Source organism: Mustelus asterias, chromosome 21 (genome assembly GCF_964213995.1).
Source record: "Mustelus asterias chromosome 21, sMusAst1.hap1.1, whole genome shotgun sequence".
NCBI lineage: Eukaryota > Metazoa > Chordata > Chondrichthyes > Carcharhiniformes > Triakidae > Mustelus > Mustelus asterias.
The window spans coordinates 66,250,964-66,272,548 of NC_135821.1; the positions used below are offsets into that span (position 1 = coordinate 66,250,964).

A 21,585-nucleotide genomic window follows, 5' to 3' on the forward strand; every position below is an offset into this window, starting at 1 on the left:
TCTCCCTTTCTATCTATCCCTCTCAATTTATCTCTGTATCTCTCCTTCTCTATCTACCTAGTTTATCTATCACCATCTCTTTATCTCTCTCCCTATCTATTTCTATATCTCCATCTCTGTCTATATCTGACTCTCCCTGTTTCTATCTCTCCATTCAGCCCCTCTATCTATCTATATCTGTATCTCTCTCCTATCTGTTTCTACCTCTGTCTCTATTTTCCCATGCTATCCCTCTATCCATTCTACCCCTCTATCCATTCTGCCCCTCTATCCATTCCGCCCCTCTATCCATTCCGCCCCTCTATCCATTCCGCCCCTCTATCCATTCCGCCCCTCTATCCATTCCGCCCCTCTATCCATTCTACCCCTTTATCCATTCTGCCCCTTTATCCATTCTGCCCCTCTATCCATTCCACCCCTTTATCCATTCTACCCCTCTATCCATTCTGCCCCTCTATCCATTCTGCCCCTCTATCCATTCTGCCCCTCTCCCTCCTGCATTGCTCCGCTCCGCCAGCGGCGCCGCTGCTGCTGACACGTGTCCGTCTCCTGATTGGCCAAGTCTTTGGAAGCCGCGCTGAGGTCACAATGGGGCAACAGCCAATCAGCGGCAGCCACGGCAGGAGCGTGCACACTGGCGCTGGCCGCTCGAGACTGACCCACAGCTCTGGACCCAGCGCTCCGGACCCAGCCTGACTGACCGGACCCAGCGCTCCGGACACAGCCTGACTGACCGGACCCAGCGCTCCGGACACAGCCTGACTGACCGGACCCAGCGCTCCGGACCTAGCCTGACTGACCGACCCAGAGCTCCGGACCGAGGCTGATTGACCGACCCAGAGCTCCGGACCTGAGCCTGACTGACCGCCAGTGAGTGACCAGTTGACTGACCGTCAGCGCTCGCCTGTTAAACCAGGACCCAGCTCCAGAGAGCCGCGGCCTCGCTTCTCCAGGCAGTGGAAGTCGGACGCCTGAGCGGTTAGGATGAAGCCCGGGAGCGGGGAGACGGAGCTGCTTGGTGTGCTCGGTGAGTGTCTCCCAGTCTCTCTGTGCCGCCACGGGCCAGGCCTTTTACACTAAAGGGGCATCACATTCTGTATAACAGAAAGGGCCACGCTGCTGCCCCTCAGCTCTAGGAGTTTGGATCCACATTGCTGCTTCTCCATCAATATTTCATCACTGGGCGGCCTGATTTTGCAGATCAGAGTTACCCACTAAAGTCTGATCTCTGGCAGATCATTAGAATAGGTCAGGACAAACCTAGTGAGATCTTTTACCAAGATGAATACAGCATTTTATAAATGTTGACGTATGAAGGATATATACTGCTTTTAAACTTTCCTGAAATTTTTTTTCTCTCTCTTCTACTTGTCTCTACTTCCATATTAGCGCGGTTTGTAAAACATGGGTACTTGAAGGAGATGCAAATCTGCAACAGACTGTTCCGTGGACACTCTTGTGTTCTTTGCCTGTGATTTATTGTTGGAGTTAGTCAGCACATCATGGCTGTGAATCCAGCCTGTGCTGAAGAGAGTGTGCTGTGGTAAGTCGTAAACACATGTGGACTACCACACAGTGATGGTTTAAAATATATTCAGATACTTGCCTGACAGGGGAGAGACAATGATCAGGCAATAGGATCAATCCTGAGAGCAGATGTAATGCCTTTTCTTGTCAGCTTGGATCTAGCATGTCTCTTGTGGGGAACCATGAATTGGATTCAATTTGAATTGGTTTTTGGAGCAAGCAAGGAGTTGGATTGCGCATTGGCTTTGTAACTTTAAGAAATGAATAAAACATTTTTAAAAATTCAGATAGGGGCACCTGCGCCCAACACCTTTTAAATAAAACATACAATGCATTCAAGAAGGACAATCTTAAGTTCTCTATGATGTGAAACCTAAATGTTGTAAGATGGCCTTTCTTGAATTCCTCCCTCTTGTACTCCAATCTTATCTTCAAGTCTTGTTACTACAAATTGACATTATTTCAAAGCAGTTTCTTAGCATTAGGATGACTACATCTAGTGAATCTATTGAAACAAATTGGACCTCCTAGAAAATGTTGTAGGGATATGTGTCTCTCCAGAAGAAAACTGAGATTGTGCTAACTTGTTATGTGAAGCAATCACTTTGGGGATGTATGCAAGATTTTGATATTGTTGGCTAATACCGCTAGCTATGTTTTGACATCTTACAGATGATAAAACAATACATCAAAAATACATTTATGATATGTTGCTTATTTAATCCAGATTACCTTCAATGGGGGATTCATCCTTCAAACAACTGTGAACAAGTTTTGCAGTTTGCCTAACTGAACTGATGGTATAATTGGACTGGGGAATGTGGATGTTTTCCTGTAATGGAGGGAAAAATGATCACAGCAGGCTGAGAGCATTTAAGGTTCATTAAACTTTCTGTATAATATTGCCATATGCTTACAATATCGAATAAATTTAAATGTCAAATAATCCTGTAGTGAGTTTACGCTGTAACAGTGGAATCCTAACTGATGCAATTGGACTTTATTGGTCTGTCAATGAGTTGTAAACATTTGAATTGACGGTATGCAGGGAGACCTGCATAATTGAAAATGTGCACTTATTACTGCTTATAGATATTTTGAGTTACGCAACCTTAGGGGTATACGCACCCAGATAATTAGGTTTGTATATGGGGATTTAATACAATTAAAATTTTAAACAACTTGTTTGCAGAGTTGTATTTAAGATGTATATGTTTCATGGGAATTAGTTAAACAGAATTATGCAAGGATTGAGTTTTTGTGCATAAACTGTTTTAAATTAGTGAGGCGTACCAATTCTTCAAAAGTTTTGTGTGCATTATTTTGGTCCACTTACACTTGAAGTATCGCCTGCCATTCAGAATGTAATACAGAAGCCTTGTTTTCAGTTGCAGGTATCTTTGGGTCTTTGCTAGTCTCTGTCAATGCTCTCTATTCAGCAAGTGATGATGTTGTGGAACTGACTCAAAATAACTTCAACACAGAAGTCATTCAGAGTGATGAACTCTGGATGGTGGAGTTCTATGCACCATGGTAAGTCAGGAGAACACAAGTTTAACAACTGGGGTATGCAGCATTTTGTTTATCATTATAGACAGTGACATAAAAATGAATGGGCTAGGTCATGGTAAGGTGTACACAGTATCACCGTAGCCTATCCCTTTACAGTTAGATACTATTCCACCTGCATGTTTAGATTTTAATTCGATCTATAATCTATTTAACATTGTCAAGGTTCTATGAAAAACATGAGATAAGTGCATCTTGGCTTCAGTGAAATTTTCCTGTACTGTACAGCATTTACTGTTTCACTGAACATGGAAGTGAACCAAATAACCCAGTACTGAATCCACAATGTACAGGTTGGCTTTAAAAATGGTTACAATTTTGCAGCAAGAATTATATGGATGCATCATTGCCAAGTGTGTACAAAACTACTGGCATTCATGGTAGATTAGTTATATGTATAACTATAATCATGGATTAAATTTAATCATGCATTATAAAATGGTCCGATTTTGGGTTCAGTAGTGCTTTTGAATTAAACTTGTTACATGCTGAGTATATCACATGAAAAAAACTTTTTGGGTGTTTTAGGTGTGGGCATTGTCAGAATATGGCCCCAGAGTGGAAGAAAGTTGCTTTTATTCAAGTTACGACTATTGCCAACCATTTTAAATGAACCTTTCAAATGGTGCTCCAATTTTTTTAAAAAATGATTGTATGTGTGTAGTGCTCCAAATTATTTTGTGCAGACCACACAGGAAGCATGTAATTAGCTGGGTCTAATGTTATTCCAAAAATTATTTGCACCAAATGTTCAAACATCCATTATGTTTCAACTGAAACTCACATCATGTAAAAACTATATCTGAAAGTTTCAGTAAGACCCAGAAGTCAATTTAAATGGAACCCAGCCAAGTGTATCAACCAGTTCACTCTTTTTTTTATTTAGTTCTTTATTTCTTCTTTCCAGTATTGCAGTAGCTCACTAGTTAAATGCAAGACCAAGTATTGCAGGATAAGGAAAGGCCTGGTTTTGTTCATAGGATCAGCTAATTCATTATAAATTTAGTTGGGATATGGTATCTGATAAATTTTCAATTAGCATTCCTTAAATGTTTGTATGGAAGAGTAGAAATAGGGTGAACAAATAAATCAGATCATATGGATATGAAGTCTGCCTAAACTTCATGTGCATGGTATTTAGTGGACCTGTAAAACTGATGCTGATGCCTTTAAAACTGTCTCCATAATATCCAAAATATAAATTGGGGGAGGGAGCACTTCCAAATGAATGCACCTTACAATGTTTACCTAAAGTAAAGGTAGTATAGAGGAAAGCATTCAGGAAGCATAAGATTTTCCACATTTTAAGCTCATTAAATCATGACAAATACTGAAATAGGAACAGAGGTTGCCTGCATAGAGTATAAACTAGCCCAAGGATGGTAAGTCTTATGTAAAAAAATCTGTGTGCTATGGTTTGTGTACGGAATGTTTTGGTAATCAGAACTTGGAGGAAGTGCCAATGCATTCTCCGAGACACATGACAAGCTTATTTAATCATTACCAGCAATGTTCTGCACTTCTTGATTCAGGTAAGTGGGAGTTCTGATGAAGGAGCAGCGCTCCGAAAGCTAGTGGCTTTTGCTACCAAATAAACCTGTTGGACTTTAACCTAGTGTTGTGAGACTTCTTACTGTGTTTACCCCAGTCCAACGCCGGCATCTCCACATCATGACTTCTTGATTCAGCCATAACTTCCTACATTTAGAAGTCCATTTCACAAGTTTCCTACCCAAATCCATCCCTTTCAACTTAAAGCAAACTACCTCATTCTGTTCAACATTGAACCAAGTCCACCTACTTCCAGGAATGTTACATAACCATCTCTTTCCCTACTTAAGCTCATATGCCTCTACAACTCTCTACCTGCCTTTGTTCCTCACAACTTGGTTACTTCAGTGCTCTCCATTGCATCTTTCACCCCTAATTTCAGCTCATCCTAAACTCTTCATATCCTATCCAACATGCAAGTCCTGCTTGCCTATACACATGCATTGTTCTTTCTTGGCACATTTGCTTGTTAGCTCAACAATCTTTTCTGGTCAAGATCAGTCGATTCTGTGTATACTTTATTTTTTTAAAAACTAAATTAGTTAATGTTTAAAAACTCACACAAAACTTTTAACAAGTTGCAACAAGTGTAATGTATGTGCTGGGTTAACACTCACGTGACAACTAAATTGCAGCTTGTTATCTTACGCTTATTATAGTGAATGCTGTAAGGAATGGTGGATTGTGTCCCCAATAGTTTCAGGTAGTTTTGCCTGTAGTAAAGGTGTTTCTGATATGAATTAGTGAAGAGCAATGCTGGGCAAGTGATTTCTATGTGATAATCAATACAGATCTTGCTATTCCATGTTGGATTGTGTGAAATGTAGCACAAAAAGTTCTAGTACTTGCATGAAGTTACTAGTATATGCAGGATGATCAGTGAAGGCAGAACAGTCAGACACCTTGGCTGAAATACAATTTTCCTGTAGTATACACATTTTCTGTTTCACTGAACATGGAAGGTCTGCTACTAAATGAAATAAAGACCTGGTATAAATGAATACATGTTTTTAGCAGGAAGTATATGGTTGTATCATTGCCAAGTATATACAAAAGTACCTGCATTGATAGTAGATCAGCCATATGCATAACTATAATCATTGGTTAGCTTTAATCGTGCATAATAAAACAGTCAGATCTTGGGATTCAGGAATGCTTTTTTGAAGCTGTTATTGAATTAAGGACTTATTACATGTTGATTCTATACATAACATTTCTAAAAATCCTGTTTTCAGGTGTGGGCATTGTCAGAGTTTGGCCCCAGAGTGGAAAAAAGCTGCATCCGCCTTGAAGGTTGTATTTTTAATTACATGTGATTTGACTAACTTTTAGGTTACAATAGAAAGTGTTTCTTTCCACTTGAGTTTTCTCGTTAAAATACTTTTGGGGGGAATTATAACCCATTTGGTTTTATTTGAATGCCTCTTGGTATGTAAATGTTTACAGGCACATTTATTGACCATTTGTCTAGCTTAAGATTACATTATAAAAGTGCTTGATTACTGTTTTTAAACATTTTTCAAAATGTATGTCAGTCCCAGCTATTGCCTTGTCGCGTCATACACCATACCTCAGCTAAAGACGGGCCAGTGTCTGCTGCACTAAGTACTGATCAGGATGTGAATAAATATTCTGCAATTTATTTTCCTCTATTCTGTTTTCTTCAATTCCTTTGATCAGTGGGCCAATACATGAACTCACTGTTCTGGGAGCTGTGTTTTATGGCATTCTGTAATGGCTAGAGAATCTTACCTTTTGTTGGTTTGCCCTTAACTGAATAAACTTTCTAATTCATAGTTTAAAGTTATTTGAGCATGTTTGTTTCTGATCAACTAACTAACTGCCGTGCTTTTTAGCATAGCATGGGGTACACAATGTACAAGAAATTGCTTTCTGTACTATCATTTGGGCCTTTATCAAATTCAGGGATGGGGTAAGGATGAAATTAGGATTCTGCTTTGTAACTCTGCTGTAATATTGCAGGGAATAGTGAAAGTTGGGGCAGTGGATGCTGACAAACATCAGTCTCTTGGTGGACAATATGGCGTTCAGGGATTCCCAACTATCAAGCTATTTGGATTAAATAAGAACAAACCGGATGATTATAATGGTAAGAAATGGCAGAGATGCTTGGATTCCAGGGTTTACTCCCCACGATTTAAAGGTTAAGGGCTAATTTGATCAATGTTTTGAAGATGTTAAGGAGAACAAATCAGCTAGATAGAAATTATTGCTGCTGGTTGGGATTTTAAAGCTATGGTCTAAAAATTAGAACCAGACCTTTTTTAGGAGTGGGATTAAGAAACAGGAAAAGGCAGGTATATTGAGTTAGATCACATCAGTCATTTCATTGAATAGGTTCGCAGAGCTAAATGGCTTACTCTATGGAGAACTCTGTTGGACTGCGCTCAGGCAAATGGGTTCATTAAGATTTCCCCACAGTTGATATAACGAAGCCCATTCTTTATGGTGGTATATTTTTAGCCAAGTTGTAAATTTAGAAGTAATCAATGATTCTGACCCAAGTGAGAAGCTTTCAGCTGTTGATAAAATTTCACAAGTCTTAGGGAAGTGAAATGTTTGTTCCAAAGCACAACCAATCTCATCTTGAAACTAATAGCTGTAACTGCATGACTAAATTTAAGAAAAATAAAACATTTTCAAAAAACAAGGGCTCAAGTTTTGATGAGGCACATTACATTATCAGCTTGTATTTATGCACTATTATTAATTTGATAAGTCAAATCAAGATATTTAACATTTTCCAAAATAATTTTGATTGCGGAAGATTGGCTGCGAATTAATTTTGTGCTGCTGTGAACTGAAATTTTAAATCCAAGAGCAACATTTTCAGTGATGCTGATTGTCATTTCATGCAGGTGCCAGGTCAGCCCAGGGAATCACAGACGCAGCCATTAACACTTTAAGGTCAATTGTCCGGGATAGACTTGGAGGCAAGGCTGGCTCAAGTTCTTCTGGCAAAAAGGTAAAGTCTTTTGATGGGTGCCATCAGCTGCTAGGCATCTAATGCCATGATAGCGATCCATTTTTACACTTGCTAGATTACTCCTATTTTGGTACAATATTGATGTGTGAAATACTGAGATTTTGCAGCTTTGCCTGTTAAAATCAACTGCCCCGAAGTAAAACCTAAAACTACAGAAGATTTGGTCAACTAATAGTTGCTTGCTGAAAATGCTATGTTGCCTTTTTTGTTTCTTGTGTAATTCACATTTCACACAACATGAGATTAGAAAGATATCATAGAAACCCTACAGTGCAGAAGGAGGCCATTCGGCCCATCGAGTCTGCACCGACCACAATCCCACCCAGGCCCTACCCCCACATATTTTACCCGCTAATCCCTCTAACCTACACATCCCAGGACTCTAAGGGGCAATTTTTTAACCTGCCCAATCAACCTAACCCGCACATCTTTGGACTGTGGGAGGAAACCGGAGCACCCGGAGGAAACCCACGCAGACACGAGGAGAATGTGCAAACTCCACACAGATCTATTTGGGTTGCTGCTTTTCCACAATTAACTAACTCAAGCTCTTACCTTGTTACAAGTACGTTCACTTTCCCTTTGGTGGGTGAAGAAAAGAGAATCACTCAATTGTCAGGCTCTTGCATTCTTTAGTTTTAATTGCTGTCCCTCCGGTTACAGAGCAGTGGCAGTGGATCTGGTAAAAAAGATGTGATTGAGTTGACGGATGATACCTTTGACGAAAATGTGATTGGCAGCAGTGATATTTGGATAGTGGAGTTCTATGCGCCGTGGTGTGGGCATTGTAAAAGGTATCTAATTATTTTCCTAAAGTACATTGGGGAGAAATGTGCTATTGATATACTGATGGGTATGAATACTGTTGTATTGTTCAGAATTTTTTTAATGCATTTTTACGGGATATGGGTATCGCAGGCTGGGCCCAATATTTATTGCCCATCCCTAATTGTCCTCCATTTCAGAGAGCATTTGAGAGTCAGCAACATTGCTGTGGGTCTGGAGTCACATGTAGGCCAGACCAGGTAAGGATGGCAGATTTCCTTCCCTCAAGGGCATTAGTGAACCAGATGAGTTTTTACAACAATCGACAATGATTGTAGATTGTTGTAAAACCTGATAGGTCAATAGTAGACTTTTAATTCCAGATTTTTATTGAATTCAAACTTCACCATTCACCATGGTGGGATTTGAACCTGAGTCCCCAGAACATTACACTGGGTCTCTGGATTCTAGTCGAGTGACAATACCACTACGCCACTGCCTCCCCTAAATACAGATGGACAAATCTGCATGATCTGAAGGAATTTGCATTCATGAAGTAAACTTTTTTGTCTAATTTGAAACATTTCAAATTGACAAATTATATATCTTTGGAGTCTGATCATTTAGGTTATTGGAGGCCTTCTTCTAGCGATGAAAATGGCAGTCGTTCCACTTGTGCTTTGACATATTGACTGGAACTATTACTTTCAAAGTCATTTTTTCATTGGTTTTAAAATTTCCCTGGCTTCATAGACTACTGTAATCCTGCCAGAAAGCTTTTTTGTATAACGCGGGGAGGGCTATTGGGGATGGGCAGTAAATGCTGGTCTTGCCAGTGATGCTTGCATCCTATCAATGAATTTTTAAAAAATTACAGGTGATGAAATGTTTGGTTTTGATTGCTACAGTACATAGCCTGTCAGCACACGATTTTGATACACACAGAATGACTTCTGCTGTATACTGGAGAGCAACGTCTGCCATTGAAACTGGCCTTCAGCAAGGAGTCATTGCTATCCAGTGTGTTGAGGTAGTGTGCGGGGGCTGAAGATGAATTCTATTGGGGTTTGCTTTACTCAAGAGATTTTGTAAGTTAAATATATAACTTCTGTACACTTGCATGCAATTTCCTGTGCCAGTGTAAATGTAAGTCAACTGTAGGACTCCTTGAGATTCTTGTTTTATATTACCCTGTATTCATACAGAATTATCAAATATATCAGCCATTATCTTCATCTGGCTAATTAGGAATCTAGATTGCCGTTCTGATAGTTTTTAAAACTGGAGTGTTAGACACTGTCATTGGGTGTGATCTCAATACACATTGCATGGTCTATTCATGGTTTGAGGAAATGGTAATACAAAAGCAGTGTTTTTTTCATTTAGTGCTTTACTGTTTGTGTTGAATGTTTAACATACAGCACAATTAACCTATGTTGTGAGCAGGCGTAAGATGTTCTCTACTAAGTGAATGCATGTGTTAGTGTCACCTCACCCACACCCACAGCTATTCAGCAGCTTTTAATTGGATAGCACTGTATTAGTGCAGGAGGATTTGTTTCAGGAAGATGAGGTTGGTGTCTCTCAAATTGGCCAGTAGTCTGTATAACGTTGGCAATACTTGGGTCATATGGGTGAGCAAATACTGTGAATAATTAATAACTCCAGTGCATCTAATGCACCATGCTGTTTATTTAAATGTCTGTCTAAGACATGAGTTCTGAGTACATAAAATGTGTAACTTGACTTTTTTTTAAAAAAACTTGATTGTGCTGTAAAGGTTGGAACCGGAGTGGGCAGAGGCAGCCTCCGAGGTCAAAAGTCAGACTGGCGGAAAAGTGAAATTGGCAGCAGTGGATGCCACAGCTAATCAACTGCTAGCTGGCCGATATGGGGTAAGTGAACAAGAGACTTTTGACTTTGTAGTAGCAAGTGCAACTCTGGTGGCAACAAGTTTTAATGCTTAGAACTAATTTCCTTTAAAGTGCAATGTTCTTCAGATTTTATTGGTGTACTTGTATGATAGTTTTACTTGTGTAATTGATAGCAAACCTTTCTGTCAGACAAAAATTCTGCTAAAAATGGGAGCCTGTTTTGTTATTGCATACGTTTGTAAATTGTTAGGTTTGTTAGTTGCGTATTATTGTAGAAAGCGTGATTTTGTTGTAGTCTGAGATTATATCTGTTTCATCTCGCATTTGATTTTATTATTGTCACATGTATTAGCATACAGTGAAAAGTATTGTTTCTTGCTCATACCGTTCATAGAGAAGGAAACGAGAGGGTGCAGAATGTAGTGTTACAGTCATAGCTAGGGTGTAGAGAAAGATCAACTGAATGCTTAGTACTTGGAAGTGCATGATAAAGTAGGACTGAGTCAGCATGGCTTTGTCAAGGGGAGGTCATGTCTGACAAATCTGTTAGAGTTCTTTGAGGAGGTAACAAGGAAGTTAGATAAAGGAGAGCCAGTGGACTTGATTTATTTAGATTTCCAGAAGGCCTTTGACAAGGTGCCACATAGGAGACTAAGTTAAGAGCCCATGGTGTTACAGGTAAGATCCTGGCATGGATAGAGGATTGGTTGACTGGCAGAAGGCAGAGAGTGGGGATAAAGGGGTCTTTTGCAGGATGGCAGCCGGTGACTAGTGGTGTGCCTCAGGGGTCAGTGCTGGGACCACAACTTTTCACAATATACATTAACGATTTGGAGGAAGGAACTGAAGGCACTGTTGCTGAGTTTGCAGATGATACAAAGATATGTAGAGGGACAGGTAGTATTGAGGAAGCAGGGGGGGCTGCAGAGGGAGTTGGACAGGTTAGGAGAGTGGACAGAGACGTGGCAGATGGAATACAATGTGGAAAAGTGTGAGGTTATGCACTTTGGAAGGAGGAGTGGAGGCATAGACTATTTTCTAAATGGGAAAATGCTTAGGAAACACAAAGGGATTTGGGGGTCATTGTTCAAAATTCTCTTAAGGTTAGCGTGCAGGTTCTTTCAGCAGTTAGGATGGCAAATGCAATGTTAGCATTCATGTCGAGAGGGCTAGAATACAAGAGCAGGGGTATACTTCTGAGACTGTATAACTCTTTGCCACAGAAGGCTGTGGAGGCCAGGTCATTGAGTGTCTTTAAGACAGAGATAGATAGGTTCTTGATTAATTAGGGGATCGAGATTATGGGGAAAAGGCAGGAGAATGGGGATGAGAAAAAAATCAGCCATGATTGAATGGCGGAGCAGACTTGATGGGCTGAGTGGCCTAATTCTGCTCCTACGTCTTATGATCTTAATGCAAGCTCGGTCCATTTAAAAGTCTGATGGCAGCAGGAAAGAAGCTGTTCTTGAGTCGATTGGTACGTGACCTCAGACTTTTGTAAATGTATTAACCACAAGTCAAAATGAATTTCTGAAGAATATTCTAAATTAGCAATCCAACACTTTATTTGTTTCAGTCAAATGGTTCCTCAAGAACAAAGGTTTATAGCGATCTAATTCATGCTGCACCTTTTTTGATTTTTAACTCGCGTATTAAAAAACTATTGTCCGTTAAAAGTTGCATTGATTCTGCCCCCAGGTCCGTGGATATCCCACCATTAAGATATTCCACAAAGATGAAGACAACCCATATGACTATGAAGGTGGAAGATCGAAAGGTGATATTGTTGCGCGTGCTCTCGAGTTGTTTGCTGAAAATGCGCCAGCTCCTGAACTCCATGAGGTGAGGAGTAAACTAGAAAGTTGATGCAGCTGTTTCTAAAATCTTACTCTTGTTTTCATACCCTTCACTTATGTTAGAAGATTTTATTTTCATTTATCTATGGCTCCTGAAGTCTCCCTGTGGTGGATACTGGGTGGGTGGCATGGAAATTTTGAGGGGCCGTGATTGGGGGGGGGGGGGCTGGTGAGTACAAAGGACCTCCCACATAACTCAGACAAGATCCCAGAGAATGGAGACCTGGCCTGTGTCGGTACTTGCCCTCCCCCATGGCCGCTTGCACTATGCGTCTGTGGTTGGCAGAGCAAAGTTACACATTCCTGGAGACTTCTTACTGTGGGCGGTGTCTAGCAAGTCGGGAAATTTTCCAACTTGAGCTACCCACCTTGGTAGCAAAGAAATAGCCCCTTGTCTTTCACAGGTAATGGGTACTTGTCAAGAGATACGTTTATTGTATACAGGAGCATTTATATTCGTTAGTAATCATCCTGATCCCATGCAAAATGATCAAAATACACTGAAAATTTCAAATGATTTCTTGTGAACTATGCAAGGACCAAACACCTGCCAATAAATTCATACTTGATAATGTGGTTTATTTTTCTCTACAAAAAATAGATTACTGATGAAGGGATCCTGAAGAAAACATGTGATGACCATCAACTCTGTATTGTTGCTGTACTGCCACACATCTTGGATACAGGTGGGCTTTTAACTGTCCTTCCAGTTATATAAATACGAAAAGCAAGGATAGGAAAAGATTAGTTGGTCAATGAAGTCGGTCCATACTGTGGCATTGCAACTTGCTCGCACAATCATTTCTGTCTGTCCAAATCAACCAACCACATTATCTCACGGGAGAAACACAATAAACCTGTACCTTCCATATATTGTCTCTCTCTGGTTACATCAGCCCTTTGCTGTGAATCCATACCCATTTGTTAAAAAGGAAGACATTCATCCTTATAAAATATATAAAACTATATTGATCTCCAAAAACATTCAACTTCACCATGTAGCTAACTTGACTACATTTGTTTGTTTACAGGGGCTTCTGGGAGAAATGAATATTTGGCAGTACTGAGCAGTATGGCAAGCAAATACAAAAAGAAGTTCTGGGGGTAAGTAAATTTATTCAAATATTTGTCCAATATGAAACATGTAGCAGATGTAACATGTCCATCATCTATAAGGCACAAGTTCAGGGGTGTGATGGAATGCAGTCCACTTGCTTGCTTGAGAGCAGATCCAACAACACTCGGGAAGCTCAACACCATCCAGGACAAAGCAGCCCCACTTGATTGGCACCCCATCCATCACCAACATTCATTCCCTTCACCACTAATGCACCATGGCAGCAGTGTGTGCTATCTACAAGATGCACTGCAGGAACTTTTTAAAAAATTTGTTACATGAGATATGAGCATTGCTGGCTAGTCCAGCATTTATTGCTCACCCCTAGTTTCCCTTCAGAAGGTGGTGGTGAGCTACTTTCTTGAACCGCTGTAGTTCCTGACAGCACCTTCCAAACCCGAGACTGCTACAAAAAGGACAAGTGTAGCAAATGCATGGGTACCCCACCACCTGCAAGTTCCCCTCCAAGTTGCACACTATCCTGACTTGGAACTTTATTGCTGTACCGTTGCTGCCACTGGGTCAAAATCCTGGAACTCCTCAACAGCACTTTGGGGTTTATCAGTGCCATGAGGATTGCAGCGATTCAAGAAGGTGGCTGATCCCCATCTTCAGGGCAATTAGGGATGGGTAATAAATGCTGGCCTAGCCAGCGTTACCCACATCCTATGAAGGAAAAAAAGTTTAGATTCAAATATATATGAACAGTTGAGCTGAATACTTATGGATGTCATATCAAGTATGGTGTATGTTTGCTACTTTGTATTGTTAATTCATATTTAAATTCATTTGAGTAATTGGTTTTTGTATTTCTTTTTAGTTGGCTATGGACTGAGGCGGGTGCCCAGGCGGGACTTGAAGATTCTTTGGGCATTGGTGGTTTTGGTTACCCAGCTATGGCTACAATTAACGCCAGGAAGATGAAATATGCTCTGCTGAAAGGCTCATTTAGCGAACAGGGCATCAACGAGTTTCTGAGGTAATTGTGTCTGACATCCAACCAAATTGTAAGCCAGGAAATGCCATTCCACGTGCTTTACACTACCATGTGGGTAATTTGCCAGACAGGCTTCCTTCTGTAAGTGGGAAGGGATTGCCACCCACATGCCAAATTTCAGTCAATATTTAATATTTTGTACTGAGTGTTCGTACAAACAGAGCTGCAAACATTTTCAGAATGGTTTAGAATTAAAAACTTCCTAATCCAAACAGAATTCCAGAGGGACACTCACTTTTATTACGCAAAATTGCTGGCTCCAGTATTAAAATGATCCCTTATTTATATATTAAACATTTTAGAATCTTTACCTTTTCCTCATGTGATTTTTTTTTTTTGTAGGGACTTGTATAGGGTTGGCACAGTGGTTAGCACTGCTGCTTCACAGCAGGGACCTGGGTTCAATTCCCGGCTTGGGTCACTGTCTGCGTGGAGTTTGCACGTTCTCCCCGTGTCTGCTTGGGTTTCCTCCGAGTGCTCCCGTTTCCTCCCACAATCCAAAGATGTGTGGGTTAGGTGGATTGGCCATGCTAAATTGCCCCTTAGTATCAGGGGGACTAGCTAGGGTAAATGCATCAGATTATGGGGATAGGCTTGGTGGGGGGGGGAGATTGTGGTTCTGCAGACTCAATGGGCCGAATGGCCTCCTTCTGCACTGAAGGATTCAATAATTCTATAATGGCTAGAATTTTACACTACCCCCACCTCTCAAGTTGGTTTTTGGATCGGTGGGGAGGGGGCGCGGTGGAAGCAGTGGGGAGAGTGTGAAGTTGCACAGACAGGATTCTCTCTGGAGTTGCTCACCCCAACCTCTCAGCGATTTTACGCTGGGGGGTGGGGGGGGGGCAAGGCCTCAGAAGAGAAGCCAGTCCTTCTCCCAGTTGAGGCCCTGAAGTGGCCAGTTTCAGCCACTTGAGGGCTGTTTCCCACCCAGCCACAATTTTTTGGCTGGTGGGCAGGTTGAAGCTCTGGGGGAATCAGGAAATAAAGCAGTTCAATCGTGGGCCGGATGCTATGGGTTGGGACGCGTTCCCCTTAAGGCCTGACAACCTCCGGGCCTCCTAATACTCCAGGTCCCTTATGCTTCCCTGGGTCTTTGGTCTCAGGCAGCTCTGTGCAGTCCTCTTCTGGCCACTCCAACATTGTTGCTAAAGAGACTGGAGAGCTGCCAGCCAAGGCGGGACTGTCCCCTAAGTGAGAGATGGGAGTCCTGCCTAATGCCAATCCACGTTCATTGGTGCATAAAATGGCAGAGTGGGAATCAGCAGAGGTGTGCCCCCTGCCACCGGCCCTGCCATGCTAAAAACTGAGGCAATGTTGTATTGCAATTGTGGTCCTTGGATATTTGAAAAGTCTAACTTGTATTTTTTTCTAATGTTTTTACACGATTTTAATTTAAATCAAAAACTGAGCTGCATAAACTTCCAATTTTACTGTAGGGAGCTGTCGGTTGGAAGAGGCTCAACATCTCCTGTCAAAGGAGCTGCATTCCCCAAAATTAACGTGGTAGCTCCATGGGATGGCATGGATGGTCAGGTGAGTTGATAACTGACCCCATAGCCTATTCTTTCTGTTTGTTGTGTCTGAACTGTATTTGTAACAGTACATGGCTGTTGTGGGTGGAACTAAATGCTGCTTTTCTACTAGCTCAAAGAAAGAGATTCATAAGTGCTATCTAAAGATGTGCTGCCAAGCAGCAAAGTGTAATGCTGATCATATAATGTAAAAATCATTCCAAAGTGAAGTTGCATACGATTAGATCTGGACTTCAAATTAAAGAAAAGATGTCATGATAATACAGTGCAACTTTGATTAAGTGGAAACAAGTTTGCATTTGGCAAACCGTAGCAAGACTCCCACAGAAAGCCTTTATTTTACCCTTTCCAATCCCATTACTCCCTCCCTAAACAAAAAGTATTGTTGATTTTCCCCTTTTTCCTGTGGGCTGGTGATGAGACTTCTCAAGGCTGAGGGAATCAGAGTCTTTGTGAAAAAACAGGAAGAAATTAAATTTTTATTAAGCAATGATCACAAGCCTTAATAAATTTATTTTTAATCTTCCTCAGTACCCAGCAGAAGAGGACATTGATCTAAGTGATGTGGACCTTGAGGATTATGAAAAAGATGAGCTGTGAGCTGACAGTCTTCCCATTTACTGGCAGACAGTAACCTTTGAAGTATTGAACTGATCACCTGTCTGCATTGAGGCCTTGTGTCATTGTTCTGGCTCACTGTATTTCTACTGTGACCTGTAAATATGTTTCACTGGGGGTTTTTTCTATTTAAAGAAAAACAAAATTGAATGTTGCAGTTATGTTTGGAATTTTCCAGCTATTTTAAGTAAACTGATGTACCAGACAGGCAGCCATTTGTCATACCTGTTCCACTGAGATAACTTTGAATGGATTCTTAAATTTCTTTTGAGGGGTGGGGTGCAAACCTACATAATGCATTTCAACATCTCTACATGTACTTGAGCAATCCTTTATTCCAAAGAATGTAATGCTTGGGGCAAGTAAAATCATGGTGATTACACTATTAAATGGGATTGATCATTTGGAACGTTAGATATTGGCAGAATTTTATTTTCTTGGGTAGGTGGGTTTCATGGAACGAATTTAGGGATTTAAATAGCTAAGATGATTTTTCTCGGGGAGTGGCCGTAGAGGGAGAGAGATTGGGGATGTGGCTTTCATCAAAACTATTCCAGAGGCTCATCTCAACCCTCAAACACACAGCACAATGTCATATGATTGATTGGTTGTCTGACAAATATGTTCCACACAGTTTTGCTAAAATGCAAATAATTGTAAACGTGTATAAATGATGGGTATGTGCCACCGAGTCTGCTTTGTGATATTCAGCCTTGCAATTGATGACTGAGTACCACCATTATCTAGTACTAGGAAATGTTTGCAGTTCTGAAAAGTTTTTTTTATATATGTTTAGACTTCTGATTTTGTTGAGGATGAAGATTTCATAATCCATTGTGTCTTTGTATTTGTGTGTGTGTGTGTATCTGAGAGATGTGGGCCCACTTCATCTGAGGTTTTGTTTGTAATGGGCAGTATTAAAGAAAAAGGTTAGCATGTATCAACTGTCTTCTCCAGTCTCAACCTCTATCAATAGCTGTTCTGAGAATTGTGTAAGGCACACTTGTACTTGAAACTACCATTAGAGGTCACCATCCTCTCAAATTATGGAGTAAGTGAAGTGTGGAGAAACCATTTTTATCTCGAATCTACACCATCCTCCAAATCAACTTTACATTTCAATTTGTTTACTGTGGTCTGTTTTTGAACGCTATGCTTCATAGAAGCCTAATTTTCAGGATAACGAATGGAAAATTTAAAGTTTCAATCTGGCACCTGCAGATTTGGAGTTAATATGAACCAGGCATGGCCTCCCATTTTGTATGTCAAACTCGCCTCCCATATGTGTACAACAGAACAGGAACACAATTCCTAACTCAGCCCCCATTCTAAAATTTGAATTCTAACTCAAGCAAAAACAAGTAACAACGAAGGGCAGACGTTAGTATACAACAATATGTGCTCGAGGGTTTGGGAGGTGGCTCTGGAGAGAAAAGAAGCTCCCTGCAATTGGAACAGGATTCTTTAGCTCTTGACACTTCATTTAAACATAAAAATCTTTGAACTCTTCCTATTTGGCCACTAACTCATTGAGCTTTTCTAAAGCATTGAATTTTACTGGATTAAATAATTCAAGTTTTCTCTATCTAACTAGTGTTTACCTGTGAAAGAAGTGCAGGATTGAACCATTCCTTTTCATGATACAATGGCTTATTTTCTTGAGGCAGATCTTAAAAAATAAAATAAAATTTTTTTGTTCTATAAAACAAAAATTGGTCTGTTTTTCTACAAATACATATTTTACCAACTTTGCTCAAAGTAACTTGAATGATGTGTCACTATTGTGTAATATATTGCATTATTAATAAGTAAGCTATCTCTTGACAGAAGAGATAGGTGCTCAACTTCAGAATTAATAGTTGAAGTTGTATGAAGTTTAATGTGAGTAAGAATTTATACTATGCCTCAGATGTTTTTCAAAATACGTGATGCATTTTTTGCTAATCTAAGACAGAAAACCAAGCCATCAACATTTTGATTTTTCTGAACCTTCTACACAGGTACATAAATATTTATTTCTAGGGGTTTTTCTGTTTGTCATGCTGAGATTTGTAAGTGATGAGAACGGGAACTGCTTCCATTTCAGGTACTCTGTGCTAGCATAAAGCACTTGAGGAAGACCAGATTCTTTCACTCTGCTTCAAAATGAATACAGTAGTTTTATCCACTTGTGCAGCCTTTGTAAAAGACATTGTAAAACATTGCGATTTGGGTGATCTGTCTGGACACTGATGCATTTTTATTATGCTAAGCAATGTCGGTGGCGTAGTGGTTAGCAGCCAGGGAGCCGGGTTCAATTCCGGAGTCGGGTCACTGTCTGTGTAGAGTTTGCACATTCTCCCCGTGTCTGCGTGGGTTTCCTCTGGGTGCTCCGGTTTCCTCCCACAGTCCAAAGATGTGCGGGTTAGGTGGATTGACCATGCTAAATTGCCCCTTAGTGTCAGGGAGCTTAGCAAGGTAAATGTGGGGTTACGGGAATAGGGCATGGGTGGGATTCTGGTTGCTGCAGACTTGATGGGCCGAATGGCCTCCTTCTGCACCGTAGGGGTTCTATGAATTAGGAACTTTGAATTGCTATTTACCCTTTTCTGTTATCCATTTTTGCTCAACTCTATTCAGTGATTTGTCTTTTATGACCACTTCCATTATTACTGTCTTGTTGTGTTTTGTTTTTGCCCTTTCACCATTTTATCGTCCTTTTTGCTTGTTTACTTTTTTCAGTGGATTTTCATGACACTGCACACTTGGTGCTCCACATTCTGACTACACTACCTTCACCTTCAACAGGCACAAAAAATTAGCAAGAGATTTTCTGAACATAGTGCCTTGTAATATTGTTCCCTGAAGTTGCAGGCATTTTTTTCTTCTATAGTTACATTATTATGCTAAAGGAATTGTGAGGATTGCCTCAAATTGTGAGACTCAACAAAAGCTCAACTGAACATTCATCTGGAGCTATAGCCACTTTACTTAAACTCACTTGTTTCATTCCTGAGGAATCTGCTTTCAGTGCAAAAGCTCCTCTTCTGTCACAGTGAGGTTTGATAGACTGTGTAACTCGTGGTTTTCAATAACAGGATTTTCTCACTCGGTCCAATTCATATAGACAATAAGCTGTCTCAGGATTGTCTGGCCCAGGAGAACTGACTGAAGTTAGACAACTAAATTGACTATTTGGCACTAGGAACATGACTACTTTGTTTTGGGATCAATTATTGCAATTTTATGAATTTAGAATGAGCACCAATGAACCATGATATAGATATTCTTCAATCTGCCCTCTAGCTACAACTGGTGACTATTCCACTGTAGGTGATGTAGGCATTAAGAATGGGCCTCTAGTACAATGGTGATGTTCTGATGTTTTTAATGAGCATTGTGGAGTGCGGTTCTAACTGGGCAGAAGATGTCCTGCAGAGTTCGCCCACTATGATACTGACCTATCTCCACTTGCAGCTCCCATTCCTGTTGCAGACTGTATGGCAGATCCTTCTTACCAAATCCAGGAACTTGCTACAACTTTGTATTGGTGGGAAAAATATCACCTTCAAAAAAAGCTCCACTGTATTTTTAGAGACTTTGTAATAGCGGAGGTTATTCTAAATTGACCTGCAAGTTGCACATACATTCCTTTCAGTGAGTGAGAAACAAACACTCTGGACCTGCATGGTCCAAGTTCTTGAGTAGAGTTTCAAACCAGTTGGTAGGATTGAGTAATGTCGTGACAGCCCCCGGTGAAAGTTCTGGTGTAAGCAGAGGTACCTGCGCAAAGAACTGTTCCAACATTAGCTGCAATTATCAATGGAAATCTATCACTTCATGTTATTCAGCAAAACCATCACAAACCAATTCTATTAACTATTTGATAAATTATTCTTGTGTTTTAAATGTAATCTTATGTTTAACCTGATCTATTTCATATAAACAAAAATACAAGCCTGATCAAAATTGTACACCACTAGCTTTAGGGAAGTTGTGTCTGATGGACTGAATTATATTGTTGATCAATAGGACCACAGCATACACTATTGGTGTCTGGCTTGCTGTTTTAATGTGGAGATGCCGGCGTTGGACTGGGGTAAGCACAGTAAGAAGTCTCACAACACCAGGTTAAAGTCCAACAGGTTTATTTGGTAGCAAATACCATAAGCTTTCGGAGCAATGCTCCTTCGTCAGATGGAGTGGTCTCTGTTCTCAAACAGGGCACAGACACAGAAATCAAATTACAGAATACTGATTAGAATGCAAATCTCTACAGCCAGCCAGGTCTTAAATGCACAGACAATGTGGGTGGAGGGAACATTCAACACAGGTTAAAGAGATGTGTATTGTCTCCAGACAGTACAGCTTGTGAAATTGTGCAAGTCCAGGAGTCAAGCTGTGGGGGTTACTGATAATGTGACATAAATCCAACATCCCGGTTTAGACCGTCCTCATGTGTGCGGAACTTGGCTATCAGTTTCTGCTCAGTGACTCTGCGCTGTCGTGTGTCGTGAAGGCCGCCTTGGAGAACGCTTACCTGAAGATCCAAGGCTGAATGCCCGTGACTGCTGAAGTGCTCCCCCACAGGAAGAGAACAGTCTTGCCTGGTGATTGTCGAGCGGTGTTCATTCATCCGTTGTCGTAGCGTCTGCATGGTTTCCCCAATGTACCATGCCTCGGGACATCCTTTCTTGCAGCGTATCAGGTAGATAACGTTGGCCGAGTTGCAAGAGTAGGTACCATGTACCTGGTAGATGGTGTTCTCACGTGAGATGATGGCATCCGTGTTGATGATCCGGCACGTCTTGCAGAGGTTGCTGTGGCAGGGTTGTGTGGTGTCGTGGTCACTGTTCTCCTGAAGGCTGGGTAGTTTGCTGCGGACAATGGTCTGTTTGAGGTTGCGTGGTTGTTTGAAGGCAAGAAGTGGGGATGTGGGGATGGCCTTGGCGAGATGTTCGTCTTCATCAATGACATGTTGAAGGCTCCGGAGGAGATGCCGTAGCTTCTCCGCTCCGGGGAAGTACTGGACGACGAAGGGTACTCTGTCCACCGTGTCCCGTGTTTGTCTTCTGAGGAGGTCGGTGCGGTTTTTCGCTGTGGCACGTCGGAACTGTTGATCGATGAGTCGAGCGCCATATCCTGTTCTTATGAGGGCATCTTTCAGCGTCTAGAGGTGTCTGTTGCGAT

General features: G+C 41.0%; 1 protein-coding gene across 2 annotated transcripts; it reads left to right on the forward strand.

Moving 5' to 3' along the window:
• The first annotated feature begins 612 nt into the window (after positions 1 to 612).
• On the forward strand, positions 613 to 18,118 carry pdia6 (protein disulfide isomerase family A, member 6). 2 transcript variants are annotated; one of them, XM_078238078.1, is made up of 13 exons: positions 613 to 1,027; positions 2,922 to 3,060; positions 5,883 to 5,940; positions 6,631 to 6,757; positions 7,527 to 7,633; positions 8,318 to 8,448; positions 10,200 to 10,314; positions 11,992 to 12,135; positions 12,751 to 12,835; positions 13,181 to 13,253; positions 14,087 to 14,245; positions 15,703 to 15,799; positions 16,330 to 18,118. In XM_078238078.1, exons 1-13 carry the CDS (start codon positions 985 to 987, stop codon positions 16,396 to 16,398), a joined length of 1,347 nt encoding a protein of 448 aa, XP_078094204.1. In that variant the 5' UTR covers positions 613 to 984; the 3' UTR covers positions 16,399 to 18,118. The 2 variants fall into 2 exon arrangements, with proteins under 2 accessions (XP_078094204.1, XP_078094203.1); XM_078238077.1 differs by having other exon boundaries at positions 617 to 1,027; positions 2,916 to 3,060.
• Positions 18,119 to 21,585: the final 3,467 nt, after the last annotated feature.

What these genes read in the sequence shown, in the direction of transcription:
- pdia6 (XM_078238077.1), top strand. Translation starts at nt 985, where the DNA reads ATGAAGCCCGGGAGCGGGGAGACGGAGCTGCTTGGTGTGCTCG. An exon ending in AAGCTGCATCCGCCTTGAAG is followed by an intron (nt 5,941 to 6,630) that starts GTTGTATTTTTA and finishes GTAATATTGCAG; the next exon opens with GGAATAGTGAAAGTTGGGGC. An exon ending in GGCATCAACGAGTTTCTGAG is followed by an intron (nt 14,246 to 15,702) that starts GTAATTGTGTCT and finishes ATTTTACTGTAG; the next exon opens with GGAGCTGTCGGTTGGAAGAG.